Source organism: Xylona heveae, assembly GCF_001619985.1.
Source record: "Xylona heveae TC161 unplaced genomic scaffold L228scaffold_9, whole genome shotgun sequence".
NCBI lineage: Eukaryota > Fungi > Ascomycota > Xylonomycetes > Xylonales > Xylonaceae > Xylona > Xylona heveae.
Genome location: NW_017264201.1, coordinates 704704 through 720174, shown reverse-complemented (window position 1 = coordinate 720174; position 15471 = coordinate 704704). Strand labels below are relative to the sequence as shown.

At 49.7% G+C, this 15471-nt stretch overlaps 4 protein-coding genes across 4 annotated transcripts; 2 read left to right on the top strand and 2 right to left on the bottom strand.

The window, feature by feature from the left end:
- Window positions 1–1383: 1383 nt before the first annotated feature.
- Window positions 1384–3951, bottom strand: L228DRAFT_253856 (alpha/beta-hydrolase; the record flags this gene model as incomplete). Its single annotated transcript, XM_018333783.1, has 10 exons — window positions 1384–1565; window positions 1605–1796; window positions 1901–2087; window positions 2177–2422; window positions 2583–2897; window positions 2961–3188; window positions 3239–3310; window positions 3373–3499; window positions 3551–3682; window positions 3746–3951. The coding sequence occupies 10 exons, from the start codon at window positions 3949–3951 to the stop codon at window positions 1384–1386; spliced, it is 1887 nt and encodes a 628-aa protein (XP_018186303.1).
- Window positions 3952–5212: 1261 nt separating this feature from the next.
- L228DRAFT_178439 (hypothetical protein) lies at window positions 5213–5848 on the top strand. The gene has a single exon (XM_018329540.1). The coding sequence runs from the start codon at window positions 5324–5326 to the stop codon at window positions 5756–5758; it is 435 nt and encodes a 144-aa protein (XP_018186302.1). The 5' UTR covers window positions 5213–5323; the 3' UTR covers window positions 5759–5848.
- L228DRAFT_178442 (hypothetical protein) lies at window positions 5836–7078 on the top strand. The gene has a single exon (XM_018329541.1). The coding sequence runs from the start codon at window positions 5940–5942 to the stop codon at window positions 6864–6866; it is 927 nt and encodes a 308-aa protein (XP_018186301.1). The 5' UTR covers window positions 5836–5939; the 3' UTR covers window positions 6867–7078.
- A 1111-nt stretch (window positions 7079–8189) lies between these two features.
- Window positions 8190–12949, bottom strand: L228DRAFT_240505 (hypothetical protein; the record flags this gene model as incomplete). Its single annotated transcript, XM_018331248.1, has 4 exons — window positions 8190–8333; window positions 8394–11070; window positions 11144–12099; window positions 12203–12949. The coding sequence occupies 4 exons, from the start codon at window positions 12947–12949 to the stop codon at window positions 8190–8192; spliced, it is 4524 nt and encodes a 1507-aa protein (XP_018186300.1).
- Window positions 12950–15471: the final 2522 nt, after the last annotated feature.

The window sequence follows — 15471 nt, the reverse complement described above, 5'->3', positions numbered from 1 at the left end:
GAGGTGTTGCCTGCCTGCTGGGGCTGAACGGGCGACGAGAGTTGTTGACAGGCTACGGCGTAGGATCCATCATGATCGTAGAAGATTGTAGAATAGCTGGTGATAGAGCCCCGTATGGCAAAACTGGGGGAGTAAAAAGCGATCAATTCAGCGAAAAAGTTTCCCTGTTGGGGGGGAAGGGGGGATGCACAAGGAGAAAGAAGGTGTGTATAAAGCAATTCCCTATTTGTATTGCTTGTAGAGAGGGTTGTATGTCATGTACTATAAATGACACGACAGGACTTGATAGATGAGATAGTTAAACATGATGAGCGTGATAGGCATGAAACATAATAGAAATGGTAGTACAATGAATACAAATACATAATGACACAAGCATAATAGACATGTTACACGATAGACATGAAAACAATAAATGTAATAAATAAGACATCATAAACATGATTAACGTGATAAACACGATAGATACAAATACACAAAGATAGGAAACAACCAAACGAAAGATAGAAAGAAAGGGGGGGCAAAATACTATACATTAAGTAATTGGTAGTTGGTAAGGACTAGTATGTAACTAGGTAGAAAGTTGTGTAGGTCCGTAGGACGGTAGGGTCAATATCAAGAACGTAAATGGTAAAGCAAAACCAAATAAGCCTACATATAAATAACTTAATAAGCAAACAGCAAACAGCCAAATGAAAAAATAGATAAACAAGCAAAGAGCTAACCAGAAAAATAGACAAAGAGACGGACAGGTAGGAAAATAAGCAAATAAGCAGGCAAATAGGCAGAGAAATAGCAGACAGCCAAATAAACAAACAAGAAAACAAGAAAACAGGAAAACGGGCAGACAGGCGAGCAAATATGTACGGACCAAGGTGAAGACACCAACACCAAAGAACCGCCGACGAGGAAGGTAGAAAATATACATTGTTTTCATATCACGACAAATCGAAAAAAACACGGACAGCAACGTGATAGATTGACATCTCACATACTGTACAAGACCGAGAAAAGAGACTGACGTACCGTACAAGTAACAAGACCGCGAACGAAAGGAGGCAAACAGGAAAAAGGGCAGAGAAAGAGGTATTAGGTATTACATGTGGAATGCATGCAATGGGCAGAGAGAAAAGTAAAAGCTTTTGAAACAAAAAAGAGAAAGAGAAAGAAAAGCATAAACATGAATATACATCTGGACGAATTGAAGATGAAGATACCTAGATAAATTATTGTAAAAAAAAGATAAAAAAGATAAAAAGGTAAAAGTAACTAAAATCAACAACGAGTTAGATGGCAAAAAAAAAAAAAAAAATAAATAAATAAAAAAATAAAAAAATAAATAATAATAATTAGATGACAAGATTAAACGGACAGGACAGACGGCTACTCCGGAACCAAACTACCAATGCTTCTCCAGAAATCACAGCGGATACCTCGTCCAGCCTCCCACGTATACGCATTGACAAGACTAAAGTCGTTGACGACATTGGGGCCCGTGAGGACAGACACGTTCGGGGCGCCAGGCACGGCGCTGATGCTCGTCATATTCGCTGCCATTCCGCCGGCTATGCCAGTGGTCATGTTGCCGCCAGCACCACCCATACTAGACAAGGTCACGTTGAGGTTGATCATGTATGGCTGGGCGAGCGAGTACATGGGCCATTGGCTTGCTGGGTTGAATGTATTATTCGCGGAAGAGGACGACGTGGAATTGGAAGCAGTGGAAGACGTAGCGTTGTTGGCGACCGCGTTGGGAATGGATGGGTTGTTGTGCGTGATGAAGTTGCCCCATATTTCTGTACGTATTTGTTTAGTATATATTAGATTGAAGGGAGGGTAAGTAGAGCGAGAAAAGGGAAGGGGGAGAAAGGGAATGAAGAGGAGAGATCTAGGAACGTACGCATAAAGGCGTTCATCAGGTCAGGAGAGTACAAGGGCGAAGGCGGGCCAAAGTACGCTTGCACGTCGCTGCCATGCTGGGCCGGCGGGGCAGAATACTGGTATCGATACGCTTCGTAGCCGGGCTTCGTGTACGCTTCGGCGAGCCAGTACGCGGGGCAGGAAAAGGTGCTTTCGCCGTACAGGTTCTATTGCATGTGAGCAGTGAGATAGAGCATGGAACAGAATATAGGAATTGGAGTAAATGATGACAAGGACTGAAGAAATTACAACGTACGTCTGCGCGCTGTTGCTGACCAGTGCCGAATTCACTTTCATTCAATGCAGACGGACCGGATGTGCCAGTGGTGCTGAAGCGAGGCATGCTGGGAGTATCAGACGCGTTTGATGAAGGGTAATACATCAAGACTTTTGCGAGATCGTCATTGTCGAATAGCGGGAACGTGGTATTGAGGAATGCCAAAAAGTCGTCCTCGGTCGTGATATTTTGGGGCGTGAACAGCGGTCCTTCATTGGCATTATTCTGCTTGGGTTAGCATACCCATGATTGATTTGAGTAGAAGAAACACCGGTTAAACTGAATTGAATGGAAAGAAGGAAACAGTATTGCGGGAAATGGAAGAAACTCGACGGTGAAGAATGAGAAAGGGAAAGTAAACGTTTATAAAAAAAATTAAACATACCCCCGCAAGCATACGGAGACCATTGACTTTGCCCTGCTGCAGTTGCACCGAAGGCAAGTTCTGAATGAATTCTCCATCCGTGACGGGCAAGAATCCCCAGGTGCCGAATTTTCCCTCGATAGAGACGTTATTGCTGGCCATTTGCAACGTCATTGTGTCTTTGTTGAGAAGACACTCGAAAATGGAATTGTTGAAGCCGCCCCAGTTGACGCCGTGGAAGCATCCCGCTGCATTGGCAAATGCATAGTATGACTGCGACGGAACAAAGTCCGCGTAGCCCCATTGCGTGGGCAGATACGGACTAGCAGCAATGGCCTAGGGTCTCGTGTTACTTATGATCTTTCAATCCAACATGCGCAGGCAGTGTAGGGTACTAACGTTACTAAAAAGTCTGGTCCCATCTTGCCCTCCAAACGCCATGGCTTGGAGCATGACTGATCCTGCGCCGGCAGATTCGCCTGCAACTGTCACCTGAGAGGAATTGCCGCCAAACAAGTGGATATAAGACTGCGTCCATTCCAGAGCAAAATACTGGTCATGGATACCTGCGTTAGGCGTGCCGTAGCGATACACTTCATCCGAAGAAAGGAATCCGAATGCGCCAAGCTATGATTTATTAGTCCTGAAGAAATGAGAAGTAGCTTGCGGATTCGTACCCTATATTGTATAATAACAGATACAAATGAATTATTGTTCGCGGCCATTAACATTGTCGGATCTTGGTCTCCCTGTATTCGATATAATTAGAATTATGCTCTATACAAAAGAAAAGAAGAGGATACAAACACACCTGTCCTAGTCCATATCCACCGCCATGAATCCACACAAACACGGGCAAATTTGTAGCATTAGGCGGCGCATATACGCTGAGGAACAGACAGTCCTCGTTGCCAGTGATATTTGTGCCGCTCACATAACTACGTCCACGTTAAAAGGCCCGTTCCAGTACCAATTGATTGGAGACATACTATGGAAGAAATGAAGATTGAGGGCACCGTGGAGGCAGGGCATTCGCTTGAATGACCATATTGCGATTTGACTTTGGAGGTTGCGGCTTCTGGAAGCGCATTTGACCGGTAGGAGGAGCAGCATAGCGGATTCTAAGGATTTAAAAGGTCAATTATATGGGGATTGGTATGTATTGATTACATTTGGAACCATACCCAAGCCAAGTGTTCAAGCCAGAAGTCGAATTATGCACGCCATTGTACATCTCATAGCCCAGATCCACCATCAGGGAGGAATTCATCGGCGCGGACTGTCTCTTGCTGAGCATGTCCTCAAAGGGACTATCTCGAGGAACAGGGCTGGCAATGGCAATTGCAGCCACAAAGGCGCAAAAGCCGACAAGTAGGGCCTGGAAATGCATGACGGTGAGGAGATTCAGCGGTGACACTTAAGGAAGCCTTGCACTGCCCGGCGCATTCAATGCCAGAGGAAATAATTTGAGAACTGGCGATCCATGCCGGTAAATAAGCCCACCACACGCCGCACTCATTATTCCACAACTCCCCACTTTTATCTGATTTCAAAGCACGGCAGGGGACAGGGTTTGGCCTATGATCCCCCCACTTTCCGGGCAACCGGCAACTGGGAGGCCAGAAAGTGGAGGTGCAGACAAGTCATGTTAGACAAAGACTCGTCATCAGCCCTTGGACGGGCAGCGAGTGGCCAAAGCAAGGGTCGACATGAGCAGGAAGCGCGGGAGAAGGATGGTAATTCTGGGTCGAAATCCACCTTATCCCAGACACAATTGAGTCGCATGTTTGTCCATTTAGGGAAAGATTGATGACGAGGCCATGGAAACGTCTCTGCGCGATGCCAGAACAAGTTGACGACAAGGTGCCAAAATGAGTATGGAAAATGTGGGGTAGCAGATGCGCTATGCAAATCTAGGCCTAACGGTGTCTGCCAGACTGGCCTTATTCTGATAATTCCAAAAGTTTGTTTTTCCTTAACAGGCTTTCTGGTAGAGAGGAGCTAGGTTTGTTCGAGCGTGAATCTTGTTCTGTTTGTCTGTATGCTGCATGCGAGAATTGCGCATAATGACGAGTAGAAAACTGACTCCAGTCAAAACCCAGCATGACTCGTGTAGGAGGACCCAAGCTTTCCTGAATTTGAGTCGTTGATATGACCAATTGAGGAAACAATGAGATTTGAAATAGATTGTAGTGGGTCTGCTTACTTTTTAGTATAGCTATGTCGTCGTTTTCATTGCCAAGGTTATTGTAAGCATCACTGTTCAAGAATTCCTTTCTAGGCTATACAGTCAGATTTGAGTCAATGTTATGACTGACGCATGTCGGATGTGGCTGGTTAGGGCAATGCGGGGCCGGGGGGTTCCCTGGAGCCGGGGAATCGGACTGTCCTCTCCGGCAGTCGTCTCACTCGCCCTTGCCGCTCATTAGTCAGCAAACTCTATCGGACTGCCGGTAAACATCAAGCCATACAGAGTTCTTCTGTCCAGAATAATACTCCTGGCATAGGTGCGTCTCTTTCTATCATTCTTTCTGTTGCTTCTTCTCTTGCTTGTTTCTCTCATTCTCATTCTCATTCTTCTTTGTTTGCTCGTTTCCCCATTTTGAATCCCTAATTAGATCTGAATTTCATACTCTCTTTTTGTTTCACTTCGGTTCTTTTCTTGCATCCTGAACACAAAAGAACAAGAAAAAAGCAGTCACTTCGTGATAATCTCTTCAATGATCACAATGTCTTTGTAACATACCGTTGTTTTTAAATCAATGCTTTTATATCAAGACACATCTGAGTTCAGATCTTCGTCCATCACATCTTGTCAAAGTACTCTGGCGCCGCATGTCAACCTCGCACGGATGCCTGCATCAGGCAGCAGCTGGAACCGTGCAACCTGCTACAGTGCTACTATATGCACATTGTCATTCAGCTTCAAAGTTCAGCCGCATCCTCTCCTCTACAACACCACACTCTCCCTTTCTTCCAGTTTCCTTCAGCCCTACCGTGTATATTTCCGCATGACTCACCCGTCACGCATCACGCGGAACTTTATACTTCCAATGTTGCATTTTTTTTCCACGGTGCGGCTTTTTTTTTTCTCACCGCTTTGCTGGTCCATGTTTCTGATTTGTTCATCTCTTCAATTTTTCGCAGACTCTGCCACTCTCCGCATTCCACACTATTTCTTTTTTAAATCCATGTGACCTTGGCCTCTTCTTCTAACACTTTACATAGAATTATATAATCTATATTCTTTCTCCTATTTTCTCCTTTTCCCGTCTTCTTTTACGATCTCTCCGCACTGTGTCTCTCAGCTATATTAAGACCTCGTACCCCACAACTTACAATCCCAAACCCACAAACAACACCAAATCCTGATTCAACATGGACTCGTCCAATTCCTCCACCTCCAACTCCAACTCCACGGCCAATGCCGCGCTCATCGCCAGCATCACGTCCTTCGTACAAGACTACATGTCTGGCTACGACGCATCTCACGACATGCATCACATCCAGCGCGTCGTCGCATTGGCGCAACACATACTCGCCTCTGAAGAACCATCCGTCTCTACTTCTGCCTCTGCATCCGTCTCTCCCTCTGCCTCTGCCTCGGCCTCGGTCTCCGCCTCTGAAATAAAACTCAACACCAACTCCATCTCACCCGGCTCCTCTCCGACTTGCAAATCCATCAAACCCATCAAATACGACCCTCTGACTGTCACTCTCGCGGCGCTGTTACACGACGTCAATGATCGGAAATACGCCAAGCCAAATGTCCCGCCCACCAGCGTCGAGCAGGTCCTGCTGCGCCACGGCGCGAGCGCGGACCTGGCGCGGTGCGTGGATGTGATTGTGGAGCATGTGTCATATTCAAAGGAGGTGAAGTTGTTGCAGGCCGAGGCGGACGCGAATTCCGGCGCCGAGACCGAGACGTCAGTCGAGGCCCCGGCCAATGCGGAGACATCAACCAAGGCACCACGAGTTCATGTCTTCCGCACAAGCCGCGCGCTACAATCCATTCTGCACACGCACCCAGAGCTCGCCATCGTCCAGGACGCCGACCGACTGGACGCGATTGGGGCCGTGGGGATCGGGCGGACATTTACGTACGGTGGGGCTCATGGTCAAGCGGCAGCAGGTGGCCAAGGACGCAGCATGTCCGACACAATCGACCACTTCACGGAGAAACTGGAAAAGCTAGAAGACATGATGAAGACACGCACAGGGCGGCGGCTGGCGCGGGAGCGGACGGAGCGGTTGCGTGTGTTTAGAGGATGGTGGGAGGAGGAAGTGAGTATCGTGGGTGCGTAGTGGAGTAGTTGATCGGTCGAGATGGGTCGAAGATGACCGTGAGAGTGTACCAAGGTGTACCGGAGTAATGAAAGACAGGCATGGGCATGACTCTTTTAGATCCTAGGGACCGCTCGGGATAGGGGATATCGGACAAGGGATATAAGATGGAAGACTGAAGTATCACACCATTCACCATTGGAAGTGGAGACAGGGCCAAAAGAAAAATAAAAATAAAAAGGAAAATAAAAATAAAAAGAGAAGATGGAAAAACGGGACAAGGGACGAAAGACGAAGAACGAAGAACAAAGAACGACGAATGAAGAATGAAGAGTGAAAGACGAGGGACGAAAGAGTCAAGACATGATTGAAAATCGAAAGAGGACAGAAATCCAAGTAAGATATTGTATGTGCAAGTCTATTCCTATCCTATCTTATCCTAAGCTACCTATAGCTAGCTAGATACATAACATACATAACATACAGACATACATCTACAAATACTGTAAAACTGTCTGAAAACGAAAAAAATAGGAAAGAAAAAAAGAAGAAAAAGAAAAACCCCACCAACGAGAGATTATCGTTATCATGCGTAAAATTAATTATGTGCAAAACTTTCCCTTCCGGTTTACCTTTTTGAGTCCTTGCATGTATTTTCCACAAATGGCCCCCGCCGTTTTCCCGCTTGTCGACAGTCAATCGATAGTCGTCAGTCCAAAAAAGGCTGGTACCGTAGGCAAAAAAAAAAAAAAAAAAAAAAAAAAAGAAAATCATCAACACAGGACAGGAAAGACAAAAGAGAAAACATAAAAGAAAAAAAAAATATACTTCTATAAGAACGGGCTTGCACATGTCAGGCAAGAATAACCCTCCCTGCACAAGGCGAGAAGTGAAAGCAAACAAAACGCATGGAGACGCAAGAACGCAAGGGCCTATGTACGCGCGTGTGTGTATCACGGTAATTAGAAAGCAGAGCGCAAGTTGATGGCGGAACGCAACGAAAAAAAAAAAAAAAAAACAAAGTCAACGAGCCCAAGAAAAAAACAGACACGGATGTGGATGTGTATTCAAACGCCACAGACACCGCAAGATATTTTGGAATCCTGATTCCGGCTTGAAAAGCACAAATCTGACCTGGTTAGGAAAAAAGACAGAATGCCGGCCAAGTCCGCCAGCAGTTAGAGATCGAGATAAAACATGCAAGCTAGAACGCGGCAGCGATCGATCGTAAACGATCGAATCAGTAGTGGGAATATTCAATCAAAAAAGAAACGTAAAAAAAGGTTCCCAAGTCGGATCATATACCCAAGTCAAAACGGGACCAAAAAAAGATGCCAATAAATATTAAGCCGCACCGACCCAACCGACGAATCTCTGATGCAAGTTGACGTTTGGCACAAAAGGCTCAACAAATTCGCACAAGCTAGCCCAAAGAGCAGGCAACTGGTTCTTGAGCATCGCGCAGATGATGATCAAAAGAAGAGGAATCTATAAAAAAGCAATCATCAGTAAAATCCTTTCTCATGTTACGAGTGCAATATGACCTACCCAAACAAAGAAGAGTTTCCGGTCGCTCCGGATTCGCTTGAGGCTCTTCTTATGAGCTCGTCGCAGCTGCGCTTGCTGCTCACGGGTAATGGTCGTCTTGCGACCAATCTTGACATCAATGGCTTCGGCAGTACCGTCGCTCTCGCCGTCACTTGGTGCCCGACTGTGCGCAACAGTGGTCGTGGCAGAGGAGCTCTCGGTTTGCGCCTTGTCAAACGTCTGCTCACAATGCTGGTCCATGGTTGCATCGACAGCTGCCTGCAGCACCGACGTCTTCTTCATGTCTTCAGTGTATTCCTTTCGCTCGGGATAAATCTCCTCGTACGACGGGGGCGGAGGAGAAGAAGCGGTCGAGGTCGACGAGGATGAGAAGAGCTGCGACCAGTAAGAGTCGCCGCCGCCTCCTTGCTTCCGGCTTTGGCCATTGTTCCCGTTCGAGGCCTGCACAGTGGAAGAGGACGATACACTTGGTCGTGCTGATGAACCTCGATGAGGAACAAGCGAGCTGATGCGACGGGCGATATTATTGTTTTGATAATCTGGCAGAGGCGGCAAGGTAGGCATTGGAATGTTGAAGCTCTGTTGAAAATGGTGCAGCTGAGCAGCCAGATGGTCTCTCCAGGCTGCCATCGCTGCCGTGGGCGAGGCCATAGCGCCGCCAACAAAACCATTACCGCCAGTCGTCGCGGGCCGGGTGGAGAGCTGGCTGGCAGGTGGAGGAACACGCTTGTCGGCAGGCTCTTGTTCAGTCCATGCACTATCATCAGAATCATCCTCGTAATCCTCATCTACAGATTCGTCGCTGCTCGAAGCTTCAAATTCGTGCACAGGAGCAGCCATTGAGCGAGCATACGTCATCTCAAGTGGCGGCTCCCAGAGCGATCGAAGCGACGCTGCGCTGCTTCGTCTTCTCCGGCTGAAGCTGGGGCCGGCGCTGCGAGTCCGCACATGACGCTCAATTCGCCGGGTTGACTGCAGCACTTCCTCCGACACTGCCAAATCCGCGGCGGTAAAGCCTCGCAGATTTCTCAGCGTGGGGTCGGCGCCATTCATGATCAACCGTCGCACAATTTGAGGGTGGTTGTGCATCGCAGCAAGCATCATTGGCGTGTAGCCACCCCTGTCACGAGGGTCGGGGTTGGCTCCTCTTGCAAGAAGTGCAGCAACAAATCGGTGGTATCCCAGGGCGCAGGCCGTGTGCAGCATCGTCTGACCCGAAGATCGCCGCAAATTCAGGCGCGGCAGATGCGGGCTGTCGTCGAGATCAATGAGATCCAAACATTTCAACAGAGTAGACTCAGTATCCATAGCACCAAGCAATGCCGCACTGAGACCCGCCGCCTGACTATGCTGAGTGCCGCCGGTCGTCGATGAGCCCGCTGCGGGTGGAGCCCAAGAACTATTTCCACCTCCGACGATACGTCTGGCAATATCACGAACGTCCTCCATACGTCCCGTCATCTTGTGCCCGAGGACAGACAAGGCCATGCGCAACAGTTGCTGCTCGTCATCGTCCACGTACTTGAAAAAGACTTGCTGCTGGGCCACTGGAGGCGTCGGATATCCTGGCATTTGCATATGCTGCTGATGCTGATGCTTGAAGGTGACCGGAACAGTTCCGGCTTGGGCCGCAGGTGGCAGCAAACACACTAGAGAAGTGTCCCCCCAGTAGGTCGTCGTGGTAGCCAACGAATCACCAAACATAACTTCTAAACCCTGACAGAAGCCATTGCCTAGACACGTCACTTCGATACCACCTGCTTTTGGACCCTCATTGGGAATCAGCTTATGAATGGTCGGCGGTCGGTGAGGGTTCAGCGCAAGTGGAATGCCGTAGAACGAATTCGCCACAGCCTGGGCCATCTGAGCCTGAGATTGCTGGAAAGCGGTGCTTCGCGAGGCGCTTCCAGGGCTTGGCGGCCGGCTGGGGTCAGTCGATGTCGGAGTGGAGAAGAGACGAGGAATAGGGAGGCTCTCCATGCTCTGCGATCGATGCGCTAGCGGGTGAAAGCCTTGGTCGTTACTGTTAGGCGTCGGAGGACCCGTATTGAAAGTTGGCGGGACGGACAGTGGAGGAGCAATGAACGCACGGTCAGCCGGAGGAGGGACGAAAGGGTTCATATTAGGAGGAAAGTTTGCGGCCGTGGCAGATTGCGGTGTGAGTCCAGCGCTTGTCGGCGCGGTTGGCGTCGTAGCACTGGGCGCCGAGGTGGGAGGTGGGCCACTATCCAGAGTCGTCATGACCAAGCCGCTCGGGACCTTGGCTGAACTGCTCGACTTTCTCTTCTTGGCCGAATGGCCGGACGGCGCTGGCGGCGAGGCCTGCCGGGACAGATGTCGCGGTGTGAGGGAAGCAGATGTCGTCTGAGACCCGGCGGCAGGCGCCATAGCGAATGGATGTGGCGCAGTTGCGAATTGCTGACCAAAGCTGTGCTGCATAGCCTGAAGATCGGGAGTAGAATGAGACACCCTGAACGGTCCCACTGGCACCTCAAAATTTTGTGCCGACGGGAAAACACCGACGCCAGGGAGCTGTGTACCATCCGGCAACGTCGAGGTCGGCGCGGGAAGCGGCGGAGGAGCGGCGTGAGTCTTGTGGTCATCAGTGATCATGATGGACGAGGTCACCGCCTGAGCTACGACTCGATCTTCGTGGTCCTTGATGGTGAAGATGACTCTATTGACAAGACATGTTTAGTAACAAATAACGAAAAGGCAAATTTGCATATGGTGTGACTTGGGGCACTTACTGGAAGCCAACCTTCTCATTCTGATGTCGACAGTAGCATGCGATTCGCATGGGCGCATCGACTTGCAGCGCACCTTCCGGATATGGCGGAAACTGCTCGGCATTGTCATCCTTGGCAGGTTCGTGCCACTCCTTCACTTCTTGCGTGTTGAAGACAATGACACGTTTGTTTTCGTACTGATGCCAGGATTCTTCCTCCTCTACCTTCTTCACCTTCTTTCGCGCAGCCCGCTTCCGTTCTCGAGTGATGCAGCCGAGACAGATGGAGACTTCGCCGCCATTCAGAGGATTCTCGGTATCACCATCCTCGTTTTGCGCCTGAGGAGCATCGCCCGACGACGACCGTCGTTCCTCCTTTTTCACTGGAGTTTCGAGCCCCGCTGCGCGACGAAGGGCTCGTTGTAAGTTGGCGGGGTTTTGCATGGCGCTCGTGCAAACCAGCATCGTATGAAGTTCAAGCATATCGGGCGACTTGGGTGGTGATGGTTTAGCAAGCAGCTTCGGTTTCGAGATGGTGTGAGTGGGAAGATGAAGTTTGGTCACACCGGGAGGCATGGGATGAAGGGTCATCCTGATGGGAATCTGCGTCTCGACTCGAGATTTGAGCGGTGTCGGGTGGATTGTCAAGGTCGGCACGCGAGAACATTCGGAAGCCGCCTTGGAGGACAGCGGCGATGCCAGACCATGGGCAAACATGGTAGGTGTTAAGCCAGCAGGCGGAAACGAATTGTGTAGCGCGTTTTGCTGTGTGAAGCTGAACGTGGTTGGCCACGCGGCATTGTGGGGAGTGGCTCCGAGCATGGGGCCAGCACCAAAGTCATCTCCCGTCGTCGAGGATGGCGTCGCGGCGTTGAAGATGTTCGTGGGTGAAGATTCTTGGCTTGTAACCATGGCCGAGAGCGGCGAGACTTCTCGAGAGTTTCCCAGAAAGAATCCATTGTGTCGTGTTGTCTGCGACTAGAGGTTACCCCCACGTTAGCCGATCTTCAAGCAAAAAGTTTCCAGGGTTATTTTTAAAAAAAGAAGGAACAGCGAAACGAGGGGGAAAAGAATGACGTACCGAAACGCTACCTCGTGAACGACTATTGACACTCGCTTTTGATGGATTTCGAGGTTTGTTCAAATCCGCCTTTTGCGTTTTTCGCTTTGAAGTCGACTCAGTTGGGTTTGCTGGCTGCGCAACGGGACTCGGGCTGCTGGTAGCGCTATCAAAATCAAAATGATTTTCCATCGCCTTATTACTCATCTCCAGATCCGTGTCGAGCGAAAGAGGATTTGCGTCGCCGTGGAGCGAGAAGCCATGACCATCAAAGATGAGGCTGGCGCCATCGCCTCCCATCATCAGCTCGTCGGGCTTCCAGTCGCTCATGTCGGCGTCCTCCATCATGGTAATATCTTGGCCGATTAAGGCGGAGCGGGACGAATTCGAAGAGGATTTGCGCTTGTGGCGTCTCGAGTCGTCCGATGACGAGTCGTGCACGGAGCTTTCGGGGGATGCGGCCGATAGAGGTTGTGCAGCGGTGGTAGTCAGCGGACTCGATCCGACTTGGAGACGCGCGTGGGGAAATTTGGCGGGTGAGTCGTAGCACGAGGCTACAGGGTTCAATGAAGTGCCGGCCGAAGCGGCAGCCAAAAAATCGTCGTCGAGCAAATGCGACGGGCTTGCGGGTGAATCGTGTGCAAAAGCCGAGTCAAAGAATTCCAATTCGGCGTCTGGCAACGTGCCTCCCATATCCGAGTCGAGAATCAGGGGCGAGTGGGGGCCCAGGAATGCGCTTGTGCGAGTGGACTCCTCTCGTCGACTCATGGCAGGAAGCGGATCTCGACGGTGAGAGGAGGATCACCGTCGAGACAGAGAGAGAGAGAGAGAGAGAGAGAGAGAGAGGAAAGAGTTGTTCAGGGGAGGCCGAACAAGTTGTCGTCAAAGTAAATCGTCGCCCAGGTACCGAAATTTTTGTTTAGATCGAGGAGCACACTCCAAAGAGCGAAGATGCCAGCGACGCTTACAAAACTTCCCAGCTTGGCCACAACAACGAAACGCTGGCGTTGTCAATGAAGTCCGCTCCCAACTGAGGGGGGCGCTTCCTTCCGGCCAAAGGGACGCAAACGAGCGATCAGAGAATAGAAGGCGGTTCCGATCTATGACCACGGGCGCAGGGTCCGAGGATTGGAGTGGCAGGAGTCAAGGCGAGAGGAAAGGGTCGAGGAAGATTGAATCGTTAATGATGAGCAAAAAGGGTCGTTGATGAGTCGGATGGGCTGACAGGATGGCCACCGCTTCTTAGTACTTTTGGCGAGGTTTAGTGAGTACGGAGTAATGGTGGAGAGAAGAAGTACCCTTTTGCCAGCGGAAGGCGAGGCAAAGGTAAGGAGAAAGGGTGTGGGTGGAAGTGGTAGAGTTGGTAGTGGGAGTGGTGGTGTGGAGGTACTAAGGATATAGGGTCTTGTAGGGTGTCTGTGTGCGTGTGTGGTGTGGGCATATGTATGATTGTATGTATGTGTGCGTGTGCGAAGAAGCAAAAAGAGTAAAAAGAAATGGGAAAGGGTGCCATACCAACAAGCGCCCCCCGTCTTCGTAATTCGTAATGGAGGTGGTGCCAGTAGTAGGATTGGCACGCCGGCGGCCGTCGCGTTGCTAATAGTCAAAAAAGCGAGCCAAGCGAGGAAAATAATAGACGGGATTGTCGGCGGTCCAAAGGTCTGGGCTGCTTCTCTATTACTCGCCTCGCCTTGACTGTCTCGTCTTAGCTTCGTCTCATTTGGTAGCATATCAGAAAAAAAGTACAAATGAACCCGTGGGCTGGGAGTGATAGGAAGGAGGTAGGTAGACAGTTGCTGCCAGTGAGTGAGTGGTACGTGTGCAGCGAAGAAAATGAAGAGCAGTATAGAGTAGCGCCGAGGCAATTCGAGAGGGAAACCAATTTGAAACTAAAAAGGGACAGAAACATCGGCAGCAATTGAGCTATATGGTATTGTGTTTGCTCACCAATATAATGCAATTTCTTTTTTAGCAAGGCGGAGGAAGCTGGGTCTATGAGTTGATTCGTGCCCGAGAACGGGGTATGGAGTGACTGTTTTGCTTATTGCTCTCGCGGGGTTATGGTACGTGATCGGGACCATTGAGGAAGCCCACAAATACAGTAAAGAAGGCCAAAAAAAAAGGAAGAAGAGAAATCTATAGAAGCTGAGGAACGATGAAGAAAAGTCAAGAGGTTGGAAGTGAAGGCTTCCCTTTTCCTACTCCTCGGCTCACTGCTTCTCCTCTCTGATGGAAAAGAGAACAATGGGAATTGTTTGTCACAAATGTGGAGAAGACAAGGTACAAAAATGAAGGTCGGGGCGGGCGAGGGTCAAGATGTTGCGGAGAAAGGTCGCGCTAACGAATAGGTCAAGTAACAAGTCTGACGACGACAAATAAAAAGTCAGCAGAGACAACGATAGAGACTACGACGACGACGACGACCAAGGACTCGATGGCGACAACCACTAAACCTCGGGGATATAGTACGGAAGCAGGTCCTCCCTGACTGGACTGGTCAATACGCCAGGTGGATCAGAACCAGCCTGCTGGATCTAAGTAAATAGCATCAAAAACAGTAGGGGTGAAGCTCCTCATGCTAACGTCTCTGCCTGAAGGTGTACTGCTATTTCTATCCGGCGATTACGCTACACCCGATGATCCCCCTGATCGGGCCGTGGTGCCTACGAATAGTGAGGACGAGACTAACGGCGCCGAAGACGCTCCCCAAAACAAAGACACAATTGTAATCTTTGATCTGGATTGCGCTCCAGATTTTGATAGATCTCGTCTATGATACCTTCTTAGCCTTCCTCTTCCCTTTCTCTCTTTCTCCGTGACCCAAACCAGGTTTGCAATTGACCAATTCCGTGAAGTCGGCTGTTGACGAAAGGAACTGTCATGCTGTCCAGTGTCATCTCGGGCCGCCCAAGGGAGGAAGAGGCGGCGACCTCGAGGCACTATGACCCTGAACCAGGTTCTTCCCTGTTCCACCGTAACGCACTTGCTGGTACGTATCATTATCATTGCACAACGTGGGTAGGTTTCCTTTCTGTGGCGGCCATTTGTGCCGGTAGGACTCGAGAGCCGACGGAGTGCGGCGGCATATGTGGGCCACCATATCCCATCCAATGATTATCAACCTCGTTATGCAAGACGAGGACCGCACACAGGGAGAGGACTGCGGAGCGCTGCCAAAACTGGCGAGAATAGCATCACACAAGACTTGATAGGACGTTCAACAATCAGCGGTTGAGAAGTCAGTTTGGCCAATATATCTAAAGAGTCAAGCCATTCAGCTCTCTTGAGCA

Bases quoted from the DNA above. Each gene is read 5' to 3' on its own strand.
- L228DRAFT_178439 (XM_018329540.1), top strand. From the start codon at position 5,324: ATGCTTTTATATCAAGACACATCTGAGTTCAGATCTTCGTCCATCACA.
- L228DRAFT_178442 (XM_018329541.1), top strand. From the start codon at position 5,940: ATGGACTCGTCCAATTCCTCCACCTCCAACTCCAACTCCACGGCCAAT.